Source organism: Sebastes umbrosus, chromosome 7, assembly GCF_015220745.1.
Source record: "Sebastes umbrosus isolate fSebUmb1 chromosome 7, fSebUmb1.pri, whole genome shotgun sequence".
In the NCBI taxonomy this organism is placed as follows: domain Eukaryota; kingdom Metazoa; phylum Chordata; class Actinopteri; order Perciformes; family Sebastidae; genus Sebastes; species Sebastes umbrosus.
Genome location: NC_051275.1, coordinates 14,607,124 through 14,634,909, shown reverse-complemented (window position 1 = coordinate 14,634,909; position 27,786 = coordinate 14,607,124). Strand labels below are relative to the sequence as shown.

Here is a 27,786-nt window from a genome sequence, read left to right as displayed (position 1 = left end):
TTTTTATTTGTCAACAAAAAAAGGGATAAACAGGATAAAAAAATGATGGAAATTAAACTCAATAATTAGGGGATGATTTGGAGAAACACCATAAAAAATTGTTATTCAGGCAAATATGGGAACCAAACTTTGAGGTAGTGCTTTGATTTTATACTTGAATCATTTTTTTTTAAATAATTATGTAGTTATAATAGAACTAAACATGTTATTAGGGCCTTCATGTTTGTTTGGGGCAGTACACTTTAAGTGTTTCAGGCCAAGATACCAAATCTGAGAACATGAGAGTGTGTGTGACGAAAGCTTTTGACAGAGTTCAGTGGAGGCGAAAAATATAGCTTCATAATATGTTGTATTAATTATTTTGGTGCAGTGTATATATGTGTTATCATATGTGTTTATTTGTCATTAAACAATTTGTTAAAAAAAATCCTTACAAAAAAAAAATATGTCAGCACCAGTATTCTTAAGAATTATGTCTGCATTGGACGATTCTTCTACACCTCACGATTAAGAACAATGTTCAGTGCCAATGCAGGACGTAGTTAGTGGTGTGGAGGTTATGGTGGTGAAAGAGCATGTAGCAAATCTGGGTTGGATTTTGGATCCTGTTACAGTTCACTCTTTCCCAAACCTTAACCAGTGTTTTTGTTGCTTGACCCTAACCATAATTTAACCACCATTCATTCGCCAGAAGCATGATATTTCCTTAACTTTAACCTTAACATAGTTTTGCAGAAATTTTATGTAGTGAAAATTTCAAAAATAATGAGATTGAATCTAATCTGGGGTTTCACAGCATCTTCAAATACTGAAGGTCATGATATTTAATAGAGTTACATATGTATACACTATGTATGTATTGTATATGTACATATTAAGTCGTTTTATTTGAATCATTTCATCACAATTACATGTATATTAACTGCCCAGCAGGTGGCACTGAAGAACATCCTTTTATTTAGCATGCTAACATGCTAAATGTTATGCTAACACCAGCATGTTAGGAGTCAATGGTTGTTAACCTGCATGTAAATGTACTAATGTAGCCTCCTTTTTTTCTGGTGTTGGCTGAATGAATCCCTGAAAATTATCAGATATTTTATGATATATCTTAGGCGACTTTTGGTGGCTGGTTCAATCAACAGGGTACTGATATGCCGTTGAGCAAGGCCTTTAACTCTTAACCTATTTCAGTGGAGCTATATGCATTAGCTGAGTTCAGGGTGTGATTGATTGTAACTGTTTGAGTGTGAACAGGGTATCCCTGAAAGTGACACCCTGGTTCGCAATTGAACTTCCCTGAATAAATTATGATCTTTGTTATTTCATTAGCTACTGTATATTTGGGGATATTAAAGACAGGATATTCTGTGTGGGAGAGGTTTGTGTCAAGTTCAGGTTCTATTCAAGTAGTTTTAATAAAATAACTAAGCTTTTCACCTACATGTTTTTGTAAAACATTTGCATATTATGTTTGTGTGATGACAGTTTACAAGGTAAAGGCCCTATTATAGAAACTAAAATGAAGAGACAGGAAGTCATGGATAGTTTATATATGTTTTTTGTATTTATTTTTTGTGAAATAAAATGGTAACAATACAAATGTAAGATAATACAAAATATGTTTTTAATATATGTTTTTAATATGAATTGTAAATTATTATTATTTTAACGCAAGCATTTTTTAACTGTCTATTGTAGCACCTAGCTTTTTTCTAGATTCTGATTCAGAAAAAGCAAGCTAAATAATATGATGTTTTTAATGAATAGTATTCTGGGGTCACTTCAAAATTAAAGCCAAGCCACAAGGCGTGAAATAAAACAGTAAAAGATTAATTTCATTTATGTTTATTGGGATCCTGTTTTCCCCATCAGATGTTTTTTTGTGTTCAGTTCAGGTTTGAGAACAATAATAATGCACTTTGGTGCAAATATACAGAGAAGTAGTCCATAACTGGAGGCCAGAATAGCAAATATCTCCACAGCCACAGTGAATTTCCCAGGAGAACTGACATACGCTGGGATAAATGTGATCCAGACTGCACAGAATATCAGCATGCTGAACGTTATAAATTTAGCTTCATTGAAATTATCAGGTAACTTTCGAGCCAGAAAAGCGAAGACGAAGCAGAGTACAGCCAGGAGTCCTATATACCCCAACACAGCCCAGAACCCGATAGGTGAACCTAAATCACACTCTAGAATAATCCTTTCAGTGGCATGAGCTGTATTTTTGTAGGGGAATGGCGGGGCAAGAGCTAACCACAGCACACAAACTAACACCTGCAGTAAAGTACAGCTGAGAACGCTTGTTCTCTGAAGCGGAGCAGAGCACTGAAGAACTGTGTTCGATGGCCTATTAGCATTAAAGGCGTTCACCACTGCCATGGTTTTAGCCAAGATGCAAGACATGCACAGGGCAAAGGTGATGCCGAATGCTGTGTGTCGCAGCATGCAGGACCACTCAGAGGGCCGACCTATGAAGCTAAGAGAGCACAGGAAACACAGAGTCAAGGAGAAGAGCAGCAGGAAGCTCAGCTCAGAGTTGCTGGCTTTGACGAGAGGTGTGTGACGAAAGCGAAAGAAGACGCATGACACCACCAGTGACAAACTTGCTCCGAACAAGGAGAAAGCAGCGAGGAGGGCGCCCATGGTTTCTTCGTAAGATAGGAACTCGATCACCTTTGGAACACACTGGCTGTGATCTTCATTTGACCAGTACTCCAGTGGACACCGCAAACACTCAGCAGAATCTGAATGGAAAACATGGAACGCTTAAATGTATTTATGCTGTCAGCTCCGAGTTATGAGAGCAGAAGTCATATTAAAATAAGCACTGGCTGCATTTCGTGACTTATAGAGATACTGAAAAGCATTGTTTTTGTACAAATATTACATAATAAATTACAGATCTACTCACTGCTGGAGTTGCTGATCTCTCCATCAGCACAGGCGATGCAAGAGAAACAGCAGATGGGTTTGCCTTTAATCACAGCCTGCCGGAAACCTGGCAGACAACTCTCACTGCAGACAGACTGTGGCCTCTGTAACAACACCACAAATCGAACGTAGCGTTAGTTCAGGCAGGCCATGATGTCAAGCTCTGCTCATATGATGGCTATCAGCTGATAACAGCTGATCTTAAGCCAGCCCAATCAGCTGATGCATCAGCTGACGGATCAGCTGATTCCTCTCTATGCATTCATTGGTAAATTTCATACAGGGCGCCTTATTTAAGCTGCTTCAGCCGGCCTACCGTTGCTGCTTCCTCTACAAGCCGCTCGCAACCCACCTCCACCCCACCACCTGCTTTTAATACTGTTTCTAGGGCTGGGCGGTATGGCCTAGGAATAATATTGCGATATTTTAGGCTATATCGCAATACACGATATATATCGCAATATTTTCAAATATCCTCTAAGCACTTCATAAATGCTCAATTTAACCCTTTGATGCATACAATCACACCAATATTATGATTCTTGTAGTCCCTGCAGCATATGTCTGCATTTAAACCTTCTGTTGATATTCATTAGTGTTTCTTTGGAACAATTTTAATCTTTCATACAAAAAGGGATGGCTTGGAAACATTACATGACAATTTGTGTTCGATGTTCGCGATGTAGTCATTTTCTGTACCACGCAGGGGACAAGCCACGATACATCGACTGTATTCGATGTGTCGCCCACCCCTAACTGTTTATGACTTAATCAATGTCAATTCTGTTGTCATTTATGCCGGCTCTGTTCTGCACCCAGGGGGGTCTTTGCTGCTGTTCTCCCTGCCTTTGGCTTTCCATGTCTGCACATGGAAGGGCAAGGAGGTGTGCTCTCCTTGCCTCATGCTACCACGTAGGCTTGTGGATGGGCAGGGAGGTCCCAGAACAGAGCCATACCGCCAAATATAATGTGTATATTACTGCAAATGGAATAAGTGTCTTTGACTAAAGTGGTCTTGACTGAACTCATCAGTTACTTATAGTTTATTGCCCTGTAGTCCAAATACTTAAAGCTACAGCCTGCAATTTTGAGCAAATATCCATCCATCTATCCATCCATCTATCCATCAATCCCTCCATTTTCTCCCGCTTAACCGGGCTCGTGGGGGGAAGCAGGTCCAGACATTCGTCTCCCCAGCTACGTTTCCAGCTCTTCCTCGGACCCCTTAAGCGTTCCCAGGCTAGACTAGATAAATAACCTCTCCAGCGTTTTCTGGGTCTATCCCGGGGCCTCTTACAAGTTGGCCGTGCCCGGAAAACCTCCAAAGGGAGGTGTCCAGGAGGCATCCTGATCAAATAACTGAACCACCTCAGCTGGCCCCTTTCGACGCAAAGGAGCAGCGGCTCTACTCCGAGCTCCCTCCGGATATCTGAAATCCTCAACCTATCTCTAAGTCTGAGCCCAGCCACCCTACGAAGGAAACTTATTTTGGCCGCTTATATCTGCGTTCTTTCAGCCACTACCCAAAGCTCATGACCATATGTAAGGATTTGAACGTAGAAAGATTTGTAAATCGAGTGCGAGAAATTCTTCCGGAGGTGGGAGTTGAAGACCTCGCGTACAGGGGCCTCAGCCAGACATTCTCAGTTCACCCTCAATACACGTTTTGGTTTCCCAGGTCTGCCCAGCAGCCTCCCCCGCTATCTGATCCAACTCACCACCAGGTGGTGATCAGTTGACAACTCCGCTCCTCTTCACCCAAGTGTCCAAGACATCAGATCTGATGACACAACCACTAAGTCGATCATCAATCGTTAGCCTAGGGTGTTCTGGTACCAAGTACACTTATGAACCACCCTATGCTTGAACATTGTGTTTGTTATGGTCAATCCATGACTAGCACGGAAGTCCAACAAGAAAGCACCGCTCGGGTTCGGATCAGGCAGGCCGTTCCTCTCAGTCACCCCCCTTCAGCTTTCTCCATCGTTGCCCACATGGGCAATGAAGTCCCCCAGCAGAACTATAGAGTCCCCAGTCGGTGCCCTTTCCAGGAAGCCAGACAGAGACTCCAAGAAGGTCATGTACTATGAGCTGCTGTTTGGTGCATAAGCATCAACAACAATCAGAGACTTCCTCAATAGAGACTCGCAGCCGCAAAGAGGCGACCCTCTTTTTCTCTGGGGAGAAAGCTGGGCAGCACTAAGCTGGAGGCTCGTGAGTATCCCCACACCATAGTAACCATAGTAAGGTAGACAATGAGCTACAACCTTGTTTTAATCAAGACGAGATGTCCTCCGACCTGGACACATAACATTGGTCTCTATGCGCAGCCGGCTGTGAGACGAGTGGTCAGGCACCGTCTACAAAGTGCAACGGCAAAAAGAGATGCTATGAAAATATTCAATAACTTCACTGTTATACAGTGTAGTACCACCAAAATTACTTCACACATCAATGGTCTCCTCATAGTTGTACTACAATATTTAGTTCGGAAAAATATGCTTTTGTATAATTTTGGTGAATCTCTAATCAGAAGTGAAACTCTTAGCACTTGGCAAGTCAGTCTGCAAAATGCACAGTATTTTTATTTATGTGTATTTTTAATTTTAATTTTGTTCTACTTTTATATGACTTCCTAAACTATGCAAAATTGACCTATTTTTAAAATGATGGGTATGGCACTTCATACTTTGAAAATAACCCTGACAATGTGTAACCTATTGCATAACTAACATGTTTGTTTGATACCTTTGGGGATCCGGCAGCCCATGTTGTGTTTATTCCGTTCATGATAAACTGCTTTCCATTCGCTAGTGAGGCATCGTAGCTTCCTACAGCAACAAATACAATATCTCCTGCTTGGTTTCTCTGCCAGTTCACCAGCTCATAAGTTGCTGCAGGGTCTCCGTTTTCATCAAAACCCACAGTTTCTCCTGACTGAAGGGTGAAATTCACATCTTGGAGATGTTTCACAACCTACCAACAGAGAACAATAGTGAAAAACTTACAAGTACAGGGTTATTATTTCAGATTTCTTACTTAAATATTGAAGGCGACCTCTAACCTCTTTAGGCTCTAAAAAATTGTTCCATATACACAACTGATTCACCGCTTCACCACTTTGTCCACATGTCAACATGTTATGCATGGCATGAGCCACAGCATACACAGCTTTATACACATTGTTGGATATCCTTAGCTTTGACACATCTGTGAAAAAATTGTTGATGTCCTCTAGTCTCTCAGAACCAGAGCACTGGGACTGACCATGCAGACTGGGTTGGAAACTGCAATCAAATGTGGCTTCCCAGAACTCTCTCAGCAGATTATTATGAGGGTCTTGACTTGGGTTAACCTGCAAAAGAAACTCTCGCAGGCCTGGGATCTTTGCTTTTCTGATGGTGAAGCCCAGAGACCCTGTCAGGATTCCTGAGTACCTCTTGGTGGCCAGACGACTTGCCATAATCCAGGACTCACTGCCTACCCACTGCAGCCCAGTTAAATTCTGCTTCAGAGCTTCCTCAAGCAGAATTTCTATCTCCTGGGAGAGGAAGGCAACTAAAACCTTTGCACTGCCGCTTTGGATCACTCTGACCACCCTGGCAATATGCCCACTGGAGTCAGTGCTTGAGATGACTTCTGAGTACTCGATGCAGACCCCCTCCTGCCTTGCAGCTGTGATAAATGTTTCCATGCCGTTGTTACCATAGTCATTATCACTTCTAACTGCCCCAACCCATGTCCAGCCAAAGTGCTTTACCAGTTTTGCCAAGGCTCTGCTCTGATAGTAGTCACTAGGGATGGTTCTGAAGAAGGAGGGGTACTCCTTTCTGTTACTCAGACAAGCACAAGTCGCATAGTAACTGATCTAATAGAAAAGAAAAGGAGAGATACATAAAAAACATAACATAAAACACATTTATAACATTTGAATACAAGTAATAACTGACAAAAGTTAGACTTTTGACTGAATCTGCTGCATCTGTGCAAACCCTGGAAACCTTAATTCTGACCTTATAGCCCTGAAATGAACCATAATTATACCATAATTCAGACTTTGTTGATGGTCCCTTCATACTAAGTTGTAAAATGGAACATGGTGAAATTAGTCAAAAAATAAATACAGATATGTCATATTTACCACTGGTATTTGGAAAACCCCTGCAATTTGTAGCACCGCAATGGTTGAGGAGGAATCGGATGGTCCGATGATGGCATGAACAGATGACTGGCCAGAGCAGGTTTGACCTAAAGTCCTTTCCTGTCCATTTATTAGACCCATCACCACACGCGAAGAATACAGTGTTGAAAAACAGCTGTCAAACACCTTATAACCAATTGAGATATTAGGCAGCAGAGAGCTGCTATTGTTGATCTCCTGGATGGCAAAAATCATTGTTTGGGCAAATTGAAATTGTCTCACAATTATCCTGAAAAGAGTGAGAAGAGTTTCAACAAACAGCTTTTCAACATTTCTTCTGTTAAAAAACAAAACAAATGAGAAAGGAGACAACAAAAAATACCCAGAGCATATGAGAAGTTCTGGAGTATCTGTGAAGGAGGATGGAGGATGTATTGCACTATGGATGGAGAAAACTCCTCCAATAGTGATATCTCCTTCCTTAGATAACACAGGAAACTCTGGACTTCCCAGCATCTCACAAAGCGGTGTGTCTTCCTCTGCTCCAAAGGCTCCCACAAAAAGCACAAACAGTAACATGACATAGGCACAGTCACACATCTGGAACAAACAGGCACACACACTAACCTGTACGGTGTGATGAGTTTGTCTTTCGCTGACCAACAGGTGTGTCTCCTGTCATGGGCAGAGCTTTATACTTCTGCAAATGGTCCTCTTATCGAATCACTGTATCATGATGTCATTTAACTTTGTTGTTCTTCATTTGAGATGGTATATTCTGTTTCTAAGACCATTATGTTTCTTTCAATGCTGGAGATTTTTTATTTGTCAACAAAAAAAGGGATAAACAGGATAAAAAAATGATGGAAATTAAACTCAATAATTAGGGGATGATTTGGAGAAACACCATAAAAAATTGTTATTCAGGCAAATATGGGAACCAAACTTTGAGGTAGTGCTTTGATTTTATACTTGAATCATTTTTTTTTAAATAATTATGTAGTTATAATAGAACTAAACATGTTATTAGGGCCTTCATATTTGTTTGGGGCAGTACACTTTAAGTGTTTCAGGCCAAGATACCAAATCTGAGAACATGAGAGTGTGTGTGACGAAAGCTTTTGACAGAGTTCAGTGGAGGCGAAAAATATAGCTTCATAATATGTTGTATTAATTATTTTGGTGCAGTATATATATGTGTTATCATATGTGTTTATTTGTCATTAAACAATTTGTTAAAAAAAATCCTTACAAAAAAAAAATATGTCAGCACCAGTATTCTTAAGAATTATGTCTGCATTGGACGATTCTACTACACCTCACGATTAAGAACAATGTTCAGTGCCAATGCAGGACGTAGTTAGTGGTGTGGAGGTTATGGTGGTGAAAGAGCATGTAGCAAATCTGGGTTGGATTTTGGATCCTGTTACAGTTCACTCTTTCCCAAACCTTAACCAGTGTTTTTGTTGCTTGACCCTAACCATAATTTAACCACCATTCATTCGCCAGAAGCATGATCTTTCCTTAACTTTAACCTTAACATAGTTTTGCAGAAATTTTATGTAGTGAAAATTTCAAAAATAATGAGATTGAATCTAATCTGGGGTTTCACAGCATCTTCAAATACTGAAGGTCATGATATTTAATAGAGTTACATATGTATACACTATGTATGTATTGTATATGTACATATTAAGTCGTTTTATTTGAATCATTTCATCACAATTACATATATATTAACTGTCCAGCAGGTGGCACTGAAGAACATCCTTTTATTTAGCATGCTAACATGCTAAATGTTATGCTAACACCAGCATGTTAGGAGTCAATGGTTGTTAACCTGCATGTAAATGTACTAATGTAGCCTCCTTTTTTTCTGGTGTTGGCTGAATGAAACCCTGAAAATTATCAGATATTTTATGATATATCTTAGGCGACTTTTGGTGGCTGGTTCAATCAACAGACTACTGATATGCCGTTGAGCAAGGCCTTTAACTCTTAACCTATTTCAGTGGAGCTATATGCATTAGCTGAGTTCAGGGTGTGATTGATTGTAACTGTTTGAGTGTGAACAGGGTATCCCTGAAAGTGACACCCTGGTTCGCAATTGAACTTCCCTGAATAAATTATGATCTTTGTTATTTCATTAGCTACTGTATATTTGGGGATATTAAAGACAGGATATTCTGTGTGGGAGAGGTTTGTGTCAAGTTCAGGTTCTATTCAAGTAGTTTTAATAAAATAACTAAGCTTTTCACCTACATGTTTTTGTAAAACATTTGCATATTATGTTTGTGTGATGACAGTTTACAAGGTAAAGGCCCTATTATAGAAACTAAAATGAAGAGACAGGAAGTCATGGATAGTTTATATATGTTTTTTGTATTTATTTTTTGTGAAATAAAATGGTAACAATACAAATGTAAGATAATACAAAATATGTTTTTAATATATGTTTTTAATATGAATTGTAAATTATTATTATTTTAACGCAAGCATTTTTTAACTGTCTATTGTAGCACCTAGCTTTTTTCTAGATTCTGATTCAGAAAAAGCAAGCTAAATAATATGATGTTTTTAATGAATAGTATTCTGGGGTCACTTCAAAATTAAAGCCAAGCCACAAGGCGTGAAATAAAACAGTAAAAGATTAATTTCATTTATGTTTATTGGGATCCTGTTTTCCCCATCAGATGTTTTTTTGTGTTCAGTTCAGGTTTGAGAACAATAATAATGCACTTTGGTGCAAATATACAGAGAAGTAGTCCATAACTGGAGGCCAGAATAGCAAATATCTCCACAGCCACAGTGAATTTCCCAGGAGAACTGACATACGCTGGGATAAATGTGATCCAGACTGCACAGAATATCAGCATGCTGAACGTTATAAATTTAGCTTCATTGAAATTATCAGGTAACTTTCGAGCCAGAAAAGCGAAGACGAAGCAGAGTACAGCCAGGAGTCCTATATACCCCAACACAGCCCAGAACCCGATAGGTGAACCTAAATCACACTCTAGAATAATCCTTTCAGTGGCATGAGCTGTATTTTTGTAGGGGAATGGCGGGGCAAGAGCTAACCACAGCACACAAACTAACACCTGCAGTAAAGTACAGCTGAGAACGCTTGTTCTCTGAAGCGGAGCAGAGCACTGAAGAACTGTGTTCGATGGCCTATTAGCATTAAAGGCGTTCACCACTGCCATGGTTTTAGCCAAGATGCAAGACATGCACAGGGCAAAGGTGATGCCGAATGCTGTGTGTCGCAGCATGCAGGACCACTCAGAGGGCCGGCCTATGAAGGTAAGAGAGCACAGGAAACACAGAGTCAAGGAGAAGAGCAGCAGGAAGCTCAGCTCAGAGTTGCTGGCTTTGACGAGAGGTGTGTGACGAAAGTGAAAGAAGACACATGACACCACCAGTGTTAAACTTGCTCCGAACAAGGAGAAAGCAGCGAGGAGGGCGCCCATGGTTTCTCCATAAGATAGGAACTCGATCACCTTTGGAACACACTGGCTGTGATCTTCATTTGACCAGTACTCCAGTGGACACTGCAAACACTCGGCAGAATCTGAATGGAAAACATGGAACGCTGAAATGTGTTCATGCTGCAAGTTCTGAGAGCAGAGGTCATATTAAAATAAGCACTGGCTATATGTAGTGACTTATAAAGATACTGGAAAGCATTGATTTCGTGCGAATATTACATAATAAATTACAGATCTACTCACTGCTGGAGTTACTGATCTCTCCATCAGCACAGGCGATGCAGGAGAAACAGCAGATGGGTTTGCCTTTAATCACAGCCTGCCGGAAACCTGGCAGACAACTCTCACTGCAGACAGACTGTGGCCTCTGGAACAACACCACAACTCCTCAGTTACTCATAGTTTGTTGCACCTGTAGTCCAAATACTGAAAACTGAAGTCGTTAACTTTGAGCAAATATGATAAAAAATATTGTTTTTATAAAACGGTCACTATCCTCTGGCGGCAGTGCATGAGACAGATAATCTGTGTCCTCCTATACTCCTAATGGCATCTGCAAGATTTCACAGCACCGAAGAAATAGAACCAATCAGAGTGGAGTAGTCTCTAGAGCAGCTGCCAATCCCTGCTCGCGAAACTCGCGACCTCCGATCAAACTGCCAAACTAGGAAACAAAATGGGAAAGTTTGCTCCAGCTGGTGGGCGGTGCTTGATATTGTCTCAACTGTTTTTCCTGGCTTTTCTTTCATGGTTCTCATTTTACAGCTAAACAGTAGGGATGGGATGATACACCTATCTCCCGATTCAATACTATCATACTTGGGTGCTGATTAAATATGTATTGCAATTTTTAACTATTGTGATTCTAGAAGTATTGCGATTTAATATTACGATTTATTGCGATATTTGTTTTAACTTTTGTGACACTAGACCATGGGAAAACGTTGAATCATACAATTCTAGGGACTTTTACTTTGGAAAATCTCTAAATTAATGCAGTAAAAATATTTCATTCTCAGCATGTATGTAGTCAGAGATGTCCTGAAGTCAAATATATCAGTCATTGTCAGGAATTATTTATTACATTTTTTTTTTTTTCCAGTAACTCAAAAATCAAAGAATAAAGACATTTCCCTTACAAATTAGTGGTATTTCTTTTAATTTATAAGGTACATGTAATGTAATCCAATCATTTCCAATTATTCCATATATATACTTTGTATATACAGTTCCCTTTCTTAACACCTTATTTTGAAAACAGGACGTGGTCACACATGTGTACTTCCGCTACCTTTGTCAAGTTTGTGCTCTACAGTTGTAGCATTGGCCAATTTGACCACGGAGATGGGAGAGACAGCTGGATTGACCGCCCATTATCGCAATAACATAACGTTTCCTTTCCATGATGCTAGCTCTGCTTTTCCTGGCAATGTGTGAAACCCTAAGTATTTCCATACTTTATTGTATGTGTAGTGTTTGAAACTTTGGATTGGAAATGTGAGGGTGCATGTCTTATCCATGCGCACCCTCCACCGTTTTCTAATTTCTGTGGTTTGTTTTGGTTGACGGATACGGAACAGATATGACGTCACGTTATTCTGATAAACAATAAAAGCAGGAATTTCCTCAACCTCCACATAGACTTAAATGAAGCAAATATATCGATTCTGAAATTAAAAAATCCATTTCAAATTAGGAAAAAAAAAAAATTGAGATACATAGGTGAATCGATTTCTTTCCCACCCCTACTAAACAGTACACTAAAATATGTTTCTGAAATCATTTGAGGAGAGAAATAGGCCTTACAGTAACAGAATTTTGATTCACATTTAAACAGCGCTGCTTAGTTTGACAGTTTGATTGGAATTCTTGACTTTTGCGAGCACTGATTGATAGCTGCCCAGAGACTGTTCGGATCTGTTTGGTTGTTGTTTTTCGGGAACGGTGAGAAATTGTAAATGCCATTAGAAGCACTAGGACGAAGCAGAGGAACATGATTTTTTTCGCAGATTAGCTGTCCCATGTACTATTGTCAGAATATAGTTACAGTTCTGTTAAAATAACTTTTTATCATATGTGCTTAAAGTTACTGACAGCAGCTTTAATTTAATTGGTTTAATTTAAATCAGCATTAGGGTATTTTAGGGTCCCTAAAAGCTCTAGTTTAAGCTTCATACCTTGATCTTACACATCAATCTACATCAGAAGTGAAACTCTTGGCACTTGGCAAGTCAGTCTGCAAAATACACAGTATTTGTATTTATGTGTATTTTTAATTTTAATTTTTTTCTACTTTTTTATGACCTCCTAAACGATGCAGAGTTCTATGTTTAATGACGGGAATCACACTTATTCATTTAAGAATGAACCTCCACAATGTGTAACCTATTTCATACCTAACATGTTTATTTGATACCTTTGGGGATCCGGCAGCCCATGTTGTGTTTATTCCGTTCATGATAAACTGCTTTCCATTCAGTAGTGAGGCATCGTAGCTCCCTACAGCCACAAACACAATATCCCCTGCTTGGTTTCTATGCCAGTTCACCAGCTCATAAGTTGCTGCAGGATCTCCATTTTCATCAAAACCCACAGTTTCTCCTGACTGAAGAGTGAAATTGACATCTTGGAGGTGTTTCACAACCTACCAACAGAGAATAATAGTGAATAACTTAAAGTACAGGGTTATTATTTCAAATTATTTACTTAAATCTCGAAGGCAAACTCGAACCTGTTTTGGCTCTAAAAAATCTTTCCATATACACGACTGATTCACCGCTTCACTACTTTTTCCACATTTCAACATGTTATGCAAGGCATGAGCCACAGCATACACAGCCTTATACACATTGTTGGATATCCTTAGTTCTGACACATCTGTGAAATAATTGTTGATGTCCTCTAGTCTCTCAGAACCAGAGCACTGGGTCTGACCATGCAGACTGGGTTTGAAACTGCAACCAAATGTGGCTTCCCAGAACATCCTCAGCACATTATTATCAGGGTCTTGACTTGGGTTAACCTGCAAAAGAAATTCTTTCAGGCCTGGGATTTTTGCTCTTCTGATGGTGAAGCCCAGAGATCCTGTCAGGATTTCCGAGTACCTCTTGGTGGCCAGATAGTTTGAGGTAATCCAGAACTCATTGCCGACCCACTGCAGCCCAGTTAAGTTCTGCTTCAGAGCTTCCTCAAGCAGCATTTCTATCTCCTGGGAGAGGAAGGCAACTAAAACCTTTGCACTACCACTTTGGATCACTCTGACCACCCTGGCAATATGCCCACTGGAGTCAGTCCTTGAGATGACCTCAGAGTACTCGATGCAGACCCCCTCCTGGCTTGCAGCTGTGATAAATGTTTCCATGCCGTTGTTACCATAGTCATTGTCACTTCTAACTGCCCCGACCCATGTCCAGCCAAAGTGCTTTACCAGTTTTGCCAAGGCTCTGCTCTGATAGTAGTCACTAGGGATGGTTCTGAAGAAGGAGGGGTACTCCTTTCTGTTACTCAGACAAGCACAAGTGGCAAAGTGACTGATCTAACGGAAAAGAAAAGGAGGTAGTTGTAAAAAGGGACATGGTGAAATCAGCCAAAAAATGAATACAAATATGACAAATATTTACCACTGGTATTTGGAAAACCCCTGCAATTCGTAGCATCGCAATGGTTGAGGCGGAATCAGATGCTCCGATGATGGCATGAACAGATGACTGGCCAGAGCAGCTTTGACCCAAAGTCCTTTCCTGCCCATTCATTAGACCCATCACAACACGCGTTGCATACAGTGTTGAACGACAGCTGTCAAAAACCTTATAACCAATTGAGATATTAGGCAGCAGAGAGCTGCTATTGTTGATCTCCTGGATGGCAAAAATCATTGTTTGGACAAATTGAAATTGTCTAAAATTTAACCTGAAAAGAGTGAAAACAGTTTTAACCAACAGCTATTCGACATTTATTCTGTTAAAAAACAAAACAAGTGAGAAAGGAGAAAACAAACAGTACCCAGAGCATATGAGAGGTTTCGGAGTATATATGAAGGAGGACTGAGGCTTCGATACAGCATCGTAGTTGGAGAAAACTCCTCCAATAGTGATATCTCCTTCCTTAGATAACAAAGGAAACTCTGGGCTTCCCAGCATCTCACAAAGCGCTGTGTCTTCCTCTGCTCCAAAGGCTCCCACAAAAAGCACAAACAGTAACATGACAGGCACAGTCACACATCAGGTACAAACAGGCACATACACTAACCTGTATGCTTTGATGAGCTCTTCTATTGCTGACCAACAGGTGTGTCTGCTGTCATGGGCAGAGCTTTATACTTTTGCAGGTTGTCCTCTTATCGAATCACTGTATAATGATGTCATGTAACTTTGTTGTTTTTCATTTCAGATATTACATTCTGTTTTCATGACCATTATATAATTTTACTGTAAGTTAAATTGTAGGGGGATGTGATGAGGGGGAAACCTACTTTAGCTACAAACTGAGAATATCAAGAAGTTTATTTTGAAAGTGGTGATTTTTTTTTCGTTTGCCAAATCTACAACAATGAAAAGTGGAAAAACAGAACAGACTCATATAAATTATAAAGTCTCAATTAAAAATCCATATGCCAGTTCAGCACCATGGACAGCACCTTGGATTTATTATTTATTATATGCATTGAATGTATTCATCACAATTACAATTTATTGTCCAGCAGGTGGCACTGACAAACAGCCTTTTATTTAGCATGCTAACATGCTTAATGTTATGCAAAAATCAACATGTTAGGATTAAATGGTTGATAGCATGTCCAATATAGCTTACTCTTTTTCTGCTGTGTAGGCTACTGAATGAAACCCTGAAAACATGTTCAGTAAATATTATATTGATGATATAGCTTATGATTGCTTCTGACTTTTGGTCGCTGATTTAAATCCACAGACCACTGATGAGCCCTTGAGCAAGGCCTTTAAATTGAATCCTTATTCAGTGGAGCTACATGCACTGGTCAGGTTCAAGGTATGAATGTCTGTAACTTTTTGAGTGTGAACAGGGCATCCCTGAAAAAGAGAACCTGGTTTGCAATGGAGCTTCCCTGAATGAATTATCATTGAGATCTTTATTTCATTAGCTACTGTATATTGGGGAATGCTAAAGACAGAACAGTCTGTGTGAGAAAAGTAAGTGTCAAGTTCAGGTTCTCTTCAAGTTTTTTTGACATAACAACAAAGCCTTTTCACCAGTATGTTTGTGTAAAATACGTGCAAAGTATGCTTGTGTAATGACAGCATACATGATGATGGCCCTATTATGCTAATTTATTATGAAGAGACAGGAAGTCATCGATAGTTTTTACTTTTTTAAATGTATTTTTATTTTGCAAAAAAAGTGGTAGCATTACAAGTATAAACCTATACAAAACCTCTTTTTTTAAAATTACTTTTTTTTATTTATATGAATTGCAAATTATTATTATTATTATTATTATTATTATTATTATTATTATTATTATTATTTTAACCCAAGCATTTTTTCAACTGTCTATTGTAGCAAAAGATAGATAGGATTCCCTACATCATGGAATTACCTAAAATCAAAATATTAGTTTAACTGCCAGTCAACAATGTTGAATTAGGTTTGACAAAAGTGCTTTGTTGCTTTTGTCTAGATTTTTATACAGAAAAAAAGAAAGCTAAATAATATGTATGTTTTAATGAATAGTATTCTAGGGTAACTTCAAAATTAAAGCCAAGCCACAAGCCGTGGAGTAAAAAAAAGTAAAAGACTGTCATTCCATTTTTATTTAATGGGATCCTGTTCTCCCCATCAGATGTTTTTTTGTGTTCAGTTCAGGTTTGAGAACAATAATAATGCACTTTGGTGCAAATATACAGAGAAGTAGTCCATAACTGGAGGCTAAAATAGCAAATATCTCCACAGCCACAGTGAACTTCCCAGGAGAGCTGACATACGCTGGGATAAATGTGATCCAGACTGCACAGAATATCAGCATGCTGAAGGTGATGAATTTAGCTTCATTGAAATTATCAGGCAGCTTTCGAGCCAGAAAAGCGAAGACAAAGCACAGCACAGCCAGGAGTCCTATATACCCCAGCACAGCCCAGAACCCGATAGGTGAACCTAAATCACACTCTAGAATAATCCTTTCAGTGGCATGAGCTGTATTTTTGTAGGGGAATGGCGGGGCAAGAGTTAACCACAGCACACAAACTAACACCTGCAGCAAAGTACAGCTGAGAACGCTTGTTCTCTGAAGCGGAGCAGAGCACTGAGGGACTGTGTTCGCTGGCCTATTAGCATTAAAGGCATTCACCACCGCCATGGTTTTAGCCAAGATGCAAGACATGCACAGGGCAAAGGTGATGCCGAATGCTGTGTGTCGCAGCATGCAGGACCACTCAGAGGGCCGGCCTAAGAAGGTAAGAGAGCACAGGAAACACAGAGTCAAGGAGAAGAGCAGCAGGAAGCTCAGCTCAGAGTTGCTGGCTTTGACGAGAGGTGTGTGACGAAAGCGAAAGAAGACGCATGACACCACCAGTGACAAACTTGCTCCGAACAACGAGAAAGCAGCGAGGAGGGCGCCCATGGTTTCTCCGTAAGATAGGAACTCGGTCACCTTTGGAACACACTGGCTGTGATCTTCATTTGACCAGTACTCCAGTGGACATCGTGAACACTCAGCAGAATCTGAATGGAAAACATGGAACGCTGAAATGTATTTATGCTGTCAGCTCTGAGTTATGAGAGCAGAGGTCATATTAAAATAAGCACTGGCTGCATTTCGTGACTTATAGAGATACTGGAAAGCATTGTTTTTGTACAAATATTACATAATAAATTACAGATCTACTCACTGCTGGAGTTGCTGATTTCTCCATCAGCACAGGCGATGCAGGAGAAACAGCAGATGGGTTTACCTTTAATCACAGCCTGCCGGAAACCTGGCAGACAACTCTCACTGCAGACAGACTGTGGCCTCTGTAACAACACCACAACTCATCAGTTACTTATAGTTTGTTGCCCCTGTTGTCCAAATACTTAAAGCTACAGCCTGTAATTTTGAGCAAATATCCATCCATCCATCCATCCATCCATCCATCCATCCATCCATCAATCCCTCCATTTTCTCCCGCTTAACCGGGGCTGGGTCGCGGGGGGAAGCAGGTCCAGACATTCGTCTCCCCAGCTACGTTTCCAGCTCTTCCTCAGGGACCCCTAAGCGTTCCCAGGCTAGACGAGATAAATAATCTCTCCAGCGTTTTCTGGGTCTATCCATGGGCCTCTTACAAGTTGGCCGTGTCCGGAAAACCTCCAAAGGGAGGTGTCCAGGAGGCATCCTGATCAAATAACTGAACCACCTCAGCTGGCCCCTTTCGACGCAAAGGAGCAGCGGCTCTACTCCGAGCTCCCTCCGGATATCTGAAATCCTCAACCTATCTCTAAGGCTGAGCCCAGCCACCCTACGAAGGAAACTTATTTTGGCCGCTTGTATCCTCATTCTTTCGGCCACTACCCAAAGCTCATGACCATATGTGAGGATTTGAACATAGAAAGATTTGTAAATCGAGTGCGAGAAATTCTTCCGGAGGTGGGAGTTGAAGACCTCGCGTACAGGGGCCTCAGCCAGACATTCTCAGTTCACCCTCAATACACGTTTTGGTTTCCCAGGTCTGTCCAGCAGCCTCCCCCGCTATCTGATCCAACTCACCACCAGGTGGTGATCAGTTGACAACTCCGCTCCTCTTCACCCAAGTGTCCAAGACATAAGATCTGATGACACAACCACTAAGTCGATCATCAATCGTTAGCCTAGGGTGTTCTGGTACCAAGTACACTTATGAACCACCCTATGCTTGAACATTGTGTTTGTTATGGTCAATCCATGACTAGCAGTCATGGATTCAACAACAGCAGTCAAGTCCAACAATAAAACACCACTCGGGTTCGGATCAGGCAGGCCGTTCCTCCCAGTCACCCCCCTTCAGCTTTCTCCATCGTTGCCCATATGGGCAATGAAGTCCCCCAGCAGAACTATAGAGTCCCCAGTCGGCGCCCTTTCCAGGACACCAGACAGAGACTCCAAGAAGGTCATGTACTCTGAGCTGCTGTTTGGTGCATAAGCACCAACAACAGTCAGAGACTTCCTCAATAGAGACTCGCAGCCGCCCTCTTTTTCTCTGGGGAGAAAGCTGGGCGGCACTTAGCTGGGGGCTCGTGAGTATCCCCACACCATAGTAACCATAGTAAGGTAGACAACGAGCTACAACCTTGTTTTAATCAAGACGAGCCGTCCTCCGACCTGGACACATAACATTGGTCTCTATGCGCAGCCGGCTGTGAGACGAGTGGTCAGGGACCATCTACAAAGTGCAATGCCAAAAAGAGATGCTATGAAAATATTCAATAACTTCACTGTTATACAGTGCAGTACCACCAAAATTACTTCGCACATCAATGGTCTCCTCATAGTTGTACTACAATATTTAGTTTGGAAAAATATGCTTTTGTATCATTTTAGTGAATCTCTAATCAGAAGTGAAACTCTTAGCACTTGGCAAGTCAGTCTGCAAAATGCACAGTATTTTTATTTATGTGTATTTTTCATCTTAATTTTTTTCTACCTTTATATGACTTCCTAAACTATGCAAAATTGACCTATTTTTAAAATGATGGGTATGGCACTTCATACTTTGAAAATAACCCTGCCATTGTGTAACCTATTGCATACCTAACATGTTTATTTTATACCTTTGGGGATCCGGCAGCCCATGTTGTGTTTATTCCTTTCATGATAAACTGCTTTCCATTCGCTAGTGAGGCGTCGTAGCTCCCTACAGCAACAAATACAATATCTCCTGCTTGGTTTCTCTGCCAGTTCAGTAGCTCATAAGTTGCTGCAGGGTCTCCGTTTTCATCAAAACCCACAGTTTCTCCTGACTGAAGGGTAAAATTGACATCTTGGAGGTGTTTCACAACCTACCAACAGAGAACAATGGTGAATAACTTACAAGTACAGGGTTATTATTTCAGATTTTTTACTTAATTATTGAAGGCGACCTCTAACCTCATTAGGCTCTAAAACATCTTTCCATATACACAACTGTTTCACCGCTTCACCACTTTGTCCACATGTCAACATGTTATGCATGGCATGAGCCACAGCATACACAGCTTTATACACATTGTTGGATATCCTTAGCTTTGAAACATCTGTGAAAGAAGTGTTGATGTCCTCTAGTCTCTCAGAACCAGAGCACTGGGACTGACCATGCAGACTGGGTTGGAAACTGCAACCAAATATGGCTTCCCAGAAATCTCTCAGGAGATTATTATGAGGGTCTTGACTTGGGTTAACCTGCAAAAGAAACTCTCGCAGGCCTGGGATCTTTGCTTTTCTGATGGTGAAGCCCAGAGATCCTGTCAGGATTCCCGAGTACCTCTTGGTGGCCAGACGACTTGCCATAATCCAGGACTCACTGCCTACCCACTGCAGCCCAGTTATGTTCTGCTTCAGAGCTTCCTCAAGCAGAATTTCTATCTCCTGGGAGAGGAAGGCAACTAAAACCTTTGCACTGCCGCTTTGGATCACTCTGACCACCCTGGCAATATGCCCACTGGAGTCAGCGCTTGAGATGACTTCTGAGTACTCAATGCAGACCCCCTCCTGCCTTGCAGCTGTGATAAATGTTTCCATGCCATTTTTACCATAGTCATTGTCACTTCTAACTGCCCCAACCCATGTCCAGCCAAAGTGCTTTACTAGTTTTGCCAAGGCTCTGCTCTGATAGTAGTCACTAGGGATGGTTCTGAAGAAGGAGGGGTACTCCTTTCTGTTACTCAAACAAGCACAAGTGGCATAGTAACTGATCTAATAGGAAAGAAAAGGTGGGATACAAAAAAAACACATTTATAACATTATAATATAAGAAATAACTGACAACAGGTAGACTTTTGACTCAATTTGCTGCATCTGTGCAAACCCTGGCAACCTTAATCCTGAATTTATAGCCCTGAAATGAACCATAATACTACTAGAATTCAGTGTTTGTTGATGGTCCCTTTATGCTACATTGTAAAAAGGAACATGGTAAAAATATTATTAAAAATATGACACATATTTACCACTGGTATCTGGAAAACCCCTGCAATTTGTAGCATCGCAATGGTTGAGGAGGAATCAGATGGTCCGATGACGGCATGAACAGATGACTGGCCGGAGCAGCTTTGACCCAAAGTCCTTTCCTGCCCATTCATTAGACCCATCACCACACGCGTTGAATACAGTGGTGAACGACAGCTGTCAAACACCTTATAACCAATTGAGATATTAGGCAGCAGAGAGCTGCTATTATTGATCTCCTGGATGGCAAAAATCATTGTTTGGGCATATTGAAATTGTCTCATAATTATCCTGAAAAGAGTGAGAAGAGTTTCAACAAACAGCTTTTCAACATTTCTTCTGTTAAAAAACAAAACAAATAAGAAAGGAGACAACAAAAAATACCCAGAGCATATGAGAAGTTCTGGAGTATCTGTGAAGGAGGACGGAGGCTTTGATATTGGATTATGGAGGGAGAAAACTCCTCCAATAGTGATATCTCCTTCCTTAGATAACAGAGGAAACTCTGGGCTTCCCAGCATCTCACAAAGCGCTGTGTCTTCCTCTGCTCCAAAGGCCCCCACAAAAAGCACAAACAGTAACATGACATAGGCACAGTCACACATCTGGTACAAACAGGCACACACTAACCTGCACGCTGTGATGAGCTCTTCTACTGCTGACCAACAGGTGCGTCTCCTGTCATGGGCAGAGCTTTATACTTCTGCAAATGGTCCTCTTATCGAATCACTGTATCATGATGTCATTTAACTTTGTTGTTCTTCATTTGAGATGGTATATTCTGTTTCTAAGACCATTATGTTTCTTTCAAAGCTGGAGACTTTTTATTTGTCAACAATGAAAAGGGATGAACAGGAAAAAAAAAAGCTGGAAATTAAACTCAATAATTAGGAGATGATTTGGAGAAACACCATAAAATAATTGTTATGCAGGCAATTAAATAATTATGTTGTTATAATAGAACTAAACATGTTATTAGGGCCTTCATGTTTGTTTGGGGCAGTACACTTTAAGTGTTTCAGGCCAAGATACCAAATCTGAGTTCATGAGAGTGTGTGTGATGAAAGCTTTTGACAGAGTTCAGTGGAGACGAAAAATATAGCTTCATAATATGTTGTATTAATTATTTTGGTGCAGTATATCAGTAGAGAGACAGGTGGTGGATCAGTGCAAAACCGAACTTTTAAATCCTTCAAGTCCTGTCTGTGCTCAACCATATACGTTATGTGTGTTTATGTGTGTGTGTGTGTGTTGGGAGTGTTGTTGACGATATATGTGTTATCATATGTGTTTATTTATCATTAAACAATGTGTTTAAAAAAATCCTTACAAAATAAAATATGTCAGCATCAGTATTCTTAAGAATTACGTCTGTATTGAACGATTCTTCTACACCTTACGATTAAGAACAATGTTCATTGCCAATGCAGGACGTAGTTAGTCGTGTGGAGGTTATGGTGGTGAAAGAGCATGTAGCAAATCTGGGTTGGAGATTGGATCCTGTTACAGTTCACTCTTTCCTAAACCTTAACCAGTGTTTTTGTTTCTTGACCCTAACCATAATTTATCAAAATAGCGAAAATTAAAAAAAATAATGAGATTGAACCTAATCTGGGGTTTCACAGAATCGTCAAATACTGAGGGTCATGATATTTGATCCAGTTACATATGAATACATTATGGTATATGTATATATTAAATAGGTTGTTTTATTTGAAAACATTCATCACAATTACAATATATTAACTGTCCAGCAGGTGGCACTGAAGAACATCCTTTTATTTAGCATGCTAACACGCTAAATGTTATGTTAACATCAGCATGTTAGGAGTCAATGGTTGTTAACATGCATGTTAATGTACTAATGTAGCCTCCTCTTTTTCTGGTGTTTACTGAATGAAACACTGAAAACATGCTCAGTAATTATCAAATATTTTATGATATATCTCAGGCAACTTTTGGTGGCTGGTTCAATCCACGGGGTACTGATCTGCCGTTTAGCAAGGGCTTAACTCCCAACCTATTTCAGTGGAGCTATATGGATTAGCTGAGTTCAGGGTGTGAATGATTGTAACTGGTTGAGTGTGAACAGGGCTTCCCTGAAAATGAGAACCTGGTTCGCAATGGAAATTCCCTGAATGAATTACGATTTTTGTTATTTCATTAGCTACTGTATATTTGGGGATATTAAAGACAGGATATTCTGTGTGGGAGAGGTTTGTGTCAAGTTCAGGTTCTATTCAAGTAGTTTTAATAAAATAACTAAGCTTTTCACCTACATGTTTTTGTAAAACATTTGCATATTAGGTTTGTGTGATAACAATATACATGGTGAAGGCCCTATTACACAAATTTAAATGAAGAGAGAGGAAGTCATGGATAGTTTTTACATATTTTTTAATTGTATTTTTTGTGCAATAAAGTGGTAACAATACAAGTGTAAGACAATACAAAACTTATTGTTAATATTTTTGTTATTGATATAAAATGCAAATTATTATTATTTTAACGCATGCATTTTTTAACTGTGTTTTGTAGCACCGACCTTTTCTAGATTTTGATACAGAGAGAGCAAGCCAAATAATATTGTTGTTTTAATGAAGAGTATCCTGGGGTCACTTCAAAATTAAAGCCAAGCCACAAGTCTAGAAATAAAAAAGTCAAAGACTGTCATTTCATTTATGTTTAATGGGATCATGTTTTCCCCATCAGATGTTTTTTTGTGTTCAGTTCAGGTTTGAGAACAATAATAAAGCACTTTGGTGCAAATATACAGAGAAGTAATCCATAACTAGAGGCTAAAATAGCAAATATCTCCACAGCCACAGTGAACTTCCCAGGAGAGCTGACATACGCTGGGATAAATGTGATCCAGACAGCACAGAATATCAGCATGCTGAAGGTGATGAATTTAGCTTCATTGAAATTATCAGGCAACTTTCGAGCCAGAAAAGCGAAGACGAAGCAGAGTACAGCCAGGAGTCCTATATACCCCAGCACAGCCCAGAACCCAATAGGTGAACCTAAATCACACTCTAGAATAATCCTTTCAGTGGCATGAGCTGTATTTTTGTAGGGGAATGGTGGGGCAAGAGTTAACCACAGCACACAAACTAAAACCTGCAGTAAAGTACAGCTGAGAACGCTTGTTCTCTGAAGCGGAGCAGAGCACTGAAGAACTGTGTTTGAGGGCCTTTTAGCCTTAAAGGCGTTCACCACTGCCATGGTTTTAGCCAAGATACAAGACATGCACAGGGCAAAGGTGATACCGAATGCTGTGTGTCGCAGCATGCAGGACCACTCAGAGGGCCGGCCGATGAATGTCAGAGAGCACAGGAAACACAGAGTCAAGGAGAAGAGCAGCAGGAAGCTCAGCTCAGAGTTGCTGGCTTTGACGAGAGGTGTATGCCGAAAGTGAAAGAAGACACATGACACCACCAGTGTTAAACTTGCTCCGAATAACGAGAAAGCAGCGAGGAGGGCGCCCATGGTTTCTCCGTAAGATAGGAACTCAATCACCTTTGGAACACACTGGCTGTGATCTTCATTTGACCAGTACTCCAGTGGACACCGTGAACACTCAGCAGAATCTGTAAGGAAAACAGGGAATACTGAAATGTGTTTATGCTGTCAGATGCGAGTTATGAGAGCAGAGGTCATATTAAAATATGTACTGGATGTATTTAGTGACTGATAGTGAAACTGAAAAGCATTTTTTCATACAAATATTACATAATAAATTACAGATCTACTCACTGCTGGAGATGCTGATCTCTCCATCAGCACAGGCGATGCAGGAGAAACAGCAGATGGGTTTTCCTTTAATCACAGCCTGCCGGAAACCTGGCAGACAACTCTCACTGCAGACAGACTGTGGCCTCTGTAATAACACCACAACTCCTCAGTTACTCATAGTTTGTTGCCCCTGTAGTCCCAATACTTAAAGCTGCAGTCTGTAACTTTGAGCATATGATAAAAAAAAAGCTATTTTTATAAAAGCTCTAGTTTATACTTAATATCTCGGTTTTACACATCAACCTAAATCAGAAGTGAAACTCTTGGCACTTAACATGTCAGTCTGCAAAATATACATACTTTTGTAATATTTTCTTTTAACTTTTAATTACTTCCTAAATGATGCACAATTCTATGTTTAATGATGGGAATCACACTTATTACTTTCAAAATCAACTTCAACAATGTGTAGCCAATTTCATATATATCATGTTTGTTTGGTACCTTTGGGGATCCGGCAGCCCATGTTGTATTTTTTCCATTCATGATAAACTGCTTTCCATTTGGTAGTGAGGCATCATAGCTCCCTACAACCACAAACACAACATCTCCTGCTTGGTTTCTCTGCCAGTTCACCAGCTCATAAGTTGCTGCAGGATCTCCATTTTCATCAAAACCCACAGTTTCTCCTGACTGAAGGGTGAAATTCACATCTTGGAGGTGTTTCACAACCTACCAACAGAGAACAATGGTGAATAACTTAAAATACAGGGTTATTATTTAAAATGTTTACTTAATTGTTGAAGGCAAACTCTAACCTGCTTTGGCTCTAAAAAATCTTTCCATATACACGACTGATTCACCGCTTCACTACTTTTTCCACATTTCAACATGTTATGCATGGCATGAGCCACAGCATACACAGCCTTATACACATTGTTGGATATCCTTAGCTTTGACACATCTGTGAAAGAATTGTTGATGTCCTCTAATCTCTCAGAACCAGAGCACTGGGTCTGACCATGCACACTAGGTTGGAAACTGCAACCAAATGAGGCTTCCCAGAACTCTCTCAGCAGATTATTATGAGGGTCTTGACTTGGGTTAACCTGCAAAAGAAATTCTTTCAGGCCTGGGATCTTTGCTTTTCTGATGGTGAAGCCCAGAGACCCTGTCAGGAGTCCTGAGTACCTCTTGTTGGCCAGATAACTTGCTGTAATCCAGAACTCACTGCCAACCCACTGCAGCCCAGTTAAGTTCTGCTTTACAGCTTCCTCAAGCAGCATTTCTATCTCCTGGGAAAGGAAAGCAACTAAAACCTTTGCATTGCCGCTTTGGATCACTCTGACCACCCTGGCAATTTGCCCACTGAGGTCAGTCCTTGAGATGACCTCTGAGTACTCGATGCAGACCCCCTCCTGGCTTGCAGCTGTGATAAATGTTTCCATGCCGTTGCTACCATAGTCATTGTCACTTCTAACTGCCCCAACCCATGTCCAGCCAAAGTGCTTTACCAGTTTTGCCAAGGCTCTGCTCTGATAGTAGTCACTAGGGATGGTTCTGAAGAAGGAGGGGTACTCCTTTCTGTTACTCAGACAAGCACAAGTGGCAAAGTGACTGATCTAACAGAAAAGAAAAAGAGGGAAAAAAGCAAAACATTTATAACATGTGAGTATAAGTTATAACTGACAAAAGGTAGACTTTTGACTGAATCTGCTGCATCTGTGCAAACCCTGGCAACCTTAATCCTGACCTTATAGCCCTGAAATGAACCATAATACTACCAGATTTCAGTCTTTGTTGATGGTCCCTTTATACTAAATTGTAAAAGGGAACATGGTCAAATGATTCAAAAAATGAATACAACTATGACACATATTTACCACTGGTATTTGGAAAAGCCCTGCAATTCGTAGCATCGCAATGGTTGAGGAGGAATCAGAGGGTCCGATGATGGCATGAACAGATGACTGGCCTGAGCAGCTTTGACCCAAAGTCCGTTCCTGCCCATTTATTAGACCCATCACCACAAGCGTTGAATACAGTGTTGAACGGCAGCTGTCAAACATCTTATAACCAATTGAGATATTAGGCAGCAAAGAGCTGCTATTGTTGATCTCCTGGATGGCAAAAATCATTGTTTGGACAAATTGAAATTGTCTCAAATTTATTCTGAAAAGAGGGAGAACAGTTTTAACTTAATGTTTTTCGTCATTTCTTTTGTTAAAAACAAAACAAATGAGAAATGAGACAACAAACAGTACCCAGAGCATATGAGAGGTTCTGGAGTATCTGTGAATGAGGACAGAGGCTTTGATATTGGATCGTAGATAGAGAAAACTCCTCCAATAGTGATATCTCCTTCCTTAGATAACAGAGGAAACTCTGGGCTCCCCAGCATCTCACAGAGCACCGTGTCTTCCTCTGCTCCAAAGGCTCCCACAAAAAGCACAAACAGTAACATGACATAGGCACAGTCACATATCTGGAACAAACAGGCACACATACTAACCTGTTCACTTTGATGAGCTCTTCTACCGCTGACCAACAGGTGTGTCTCCTGTCATGGGCAGAGCTTTATACTTCTGCAGATGGTCCTCTTATCGAATCACTGTATAGTGATGTCATATCGCTTTGTTGTTCTTTATTTGAGATGGTATATTCGGTTTCAAAGACCTTTACATCATTATTCCTGCAAGGTAAATTGTAGGGGTGTGTGATGAGGGGGAAACCTACTTTAGCTGCGAACTTAAAATATCAAGAAGTTTATTTTGAAGATGGAATTTTTTTTGTTTGCCAAATCTACAACAATGAAAATAGAAAAACAGAACAGCCTCAGAGAAAACTTTCAATTACAAATCCAAAGCAATCGTCAGTCAGATAAAGGATGAATGAGTCAGGTGGACTAGACTAACATATTAAACAAAACAACCCCCATGCCCCTTCACTGTCTCTGTCTCTACTACTAAATGATATGGGGGAGGGGGAAGGGGGTTAACAATGTGTACTTATATTAAATAAATCAACACAGAAAAAAAATATAATATTCCAGGCCAATGTTCCTAAGAATTATATGTATATTGGATGATTCTACTACACCTCACGGTGAAGGACAGTTCCAATGTGTAGTACTAGGGATGCTATTTTGAAAAAAAATTCTTACCCGATAACTGACCCTCGTTAACCGTTTATTAACCGTTAACCGACAAGATTTGTGCCTCGCATGCAGCAGTGCGCCAGCTGTTGTGTAGGAGCACAACAGACAACTGAGTCCCCAGTTCCCCCGTCCGGGAGCTTTAACTAAGCAGCCACTGTGTTGCATGTAGTGTTGCAGACATGCTGCCATTTTCCCAGTA

General features: G+C 40.4%; 4 protein-coding genes across 4 annotated transcripts; all 4 read right to left on the bottom strand.

Annotated features, from left to right (window-relative positions):
* Nucleotides 1-1,652: 1,652 nt before the first annotated feature.
* Nucleotides 1,653-7,612, bottom strand: LOC119491727 (extracellular calcium-sensing receptor-like). Its single transcript, XM_037775928.1, has 6 exons — nt 7,464-7,612; nt 7,082-7,370; nt 6,005-6,808; nt 5,689-5,916; nt 2,921-3,044; nt 1,653-2,753 (listed from the first exon to the last, which is right to left on the bottom strand). Exons 1-6 carry the CDS (start codon nt 7,595-7,597, stop codon nt 1,849-1,851), a joined length of 2,484 nt encoding a protein of 827 aa, XP_037631856.1. The 5' UTR covers nt 7,598-7,612; the 3' UTR covers nt 1,653-1,848.
* A 1,939-nt stretch (nt 7,613-9,551) lies between these two features.
* Nucleotides 9,552-14,771, bottom strand: LOC119491910 (extracellular calcium-sensing receptor-like). The gene is made up of 6 exons (XM_037776177.1): nt 14,572-14,771; nt 14,190-14,478; nt 13,301-14,104; nt 12,986-13,213; nt 10,813-10,936; nt 9,552-10,652 (listed from the first exon to the last, which is right to left on the bottom strand). The coding sequence occupies exons 1-6, from the start codon at nt 14,769-14,771 to the stop codon at nt 9,748-9,750; spliced, it is 2,550 nt and encodes an 849-aa protein (XP_037632105.1). The 3' UTR covers nt 9,552-9,747.
* A 1,586-nt stretch (nt 14,772-16,357) lies between these two features.
* Nucleotides 16,358-21,300, bottom strand: LOC119491592 (extracellular calcium-sensing receptor-like). The gene is made up of 6 exons (XM_037775740.1): nt 21,080-21,300; nt 20,698-20,986; nt 19,640-20,443; nt 19,324-19,551; nt 17,430-17,553; nt 16,358-17,262 (listed from the first exon to the last, which is right to left on the bottom strand). Exons 1-6 carry the CDS (start codon nt 21,298-21,300, stop codon nt 16,358-16,360), a joined length of 2,571 nt encoding a protein of 856 aa, XP_037631668.1.
* Nucleotides 21,301-23,156: 1,856 nt separating this feature from the next.
* Nucleotides 23,157-26,846, bottom strand: LOC119490881 (extracellular calcium-sensing receptor-like). Its single transcript, XM_037774406.1, has 6 exons — nt 26,695-26,846; nt 26,314-26,602; nt 25,249-26,052; nt 24,935-25,162; nt 24,452-24,575; nt 23,157-24,285 (listed from the first exon to the last, which is right to left on the bottom strand). The coding sequence occupies exons 1-6, from the start codon at nt 26,829-26,831 to the stop codon at nt 23,390-23,392; spliced, it is 2,478 nt and encodes an 825-aa protein (XP_037630334.1). The 5' UTR covers nt 26,832-26,846; the 3' UTR covers nt 23,157-23,389.
* Nucleotides 26,847-27,786: the final 940 nt, after the last annotated feature.

What these genes read in the sequence shown, in the direction of transcription:
- LOC119491727 (XM_037775928.1), bottom strand. Translation starts at nt 7,597, where the DNA reads ATGCTGGGAAGTCCAGAGTTTCCTGTGTTATCTAAGGAAGGAGATATC. An exon ending in GAACTTCTCATATGCTCTGG is followed by an intron (nt 7,371 to 7,463) that starts GTATTTTTTGTT and finishes CACTCTTTTCAG; the next exon opens with GATAATTGTGAGACAATTTC. An exon ending in GGGTTTTCCAAATACCAGTG is followed by an intron (nt 6,809 to 7,081) that starts GTAAATATGACA and finishes CTTTTCTATTAG; the next exon opens with ATCAGTTACTATGCGACTTG.
- LOC119491910 (XM_037776177.1), bottom strand. Translation starts at nt 14,771, where the DNA reads ATGTTACTGTTTGTGCTTTTTGTGGGAGCCTTTGGAGCAGAGGAAGAC. An exon ending in ATTTTTTAGAGCCAAAACAG is followed by an intron (nt 13,214 to 13,300) that starts GTTCGAGTTTGC and finishes CTCTGTTGGTAG; the next exon opens with GTTGTGAAACACCTCCAAGA. An exon ending in GGGCTGCCGGATCCCCAAAG is followed by an intron (nt 10,937 to 12,985) that starts GTATCAAATAAA and finishes GTGTTGTTCCAG; the next exon opens with AGGCCACAGTCTGTCTGCAG.
- LOC119491592 (XM_037775740.1), bottom strand. Translation starts at nt 21,300, where the DNA reads ATGTGTGACTGTGCCTATGTCATGTTACTGTTTGTGCTTTTTGTGGGG. An exon ending in GAACTTCTCATATGCTCTGG is followed by an intron (nt 20,987 to 21,079) that starts GTATTTTTTGTT and finishes CACTCTTTTCAG; the next exon opens with GATAATTATGAGACAATTTC. An exon ending in GGGTTTTCCAGATACCAGTG is followed by an intron (nt 20,444 to 20,697) that starts GTAAATATGTGT and finishes CTTTCCTATTAG; the next exon opens with ATCAGTTACTATGCCACTTG.
- LOC119490881 (XM_037774406.1), bottom strand. Translation starts at nt 26,831, where the DNA reads ATGCTGGGGAGCCCAGAGTTTCCTCTGTTATCTAAGGAAGGAGATATC. An exon ending in ATTTTTTAGAGCCAAAGCAG is followed by an intron (nt 25,163 to 25,248) that starts GTTAGAGTTTGC and finishes CTCTGTTGGTAG; the next exon opens with GTTGTGAAACACCTCCAAGA. An exon ending in GGGCTGCCGGATCCCCAAAG is followed by an intron (nt 24,576 to 24,934) that starts GTACCAAACAAA and finishes GTGTTATTACAG; the next exon opens with AGGCCACAGTCTGTCTGCAG.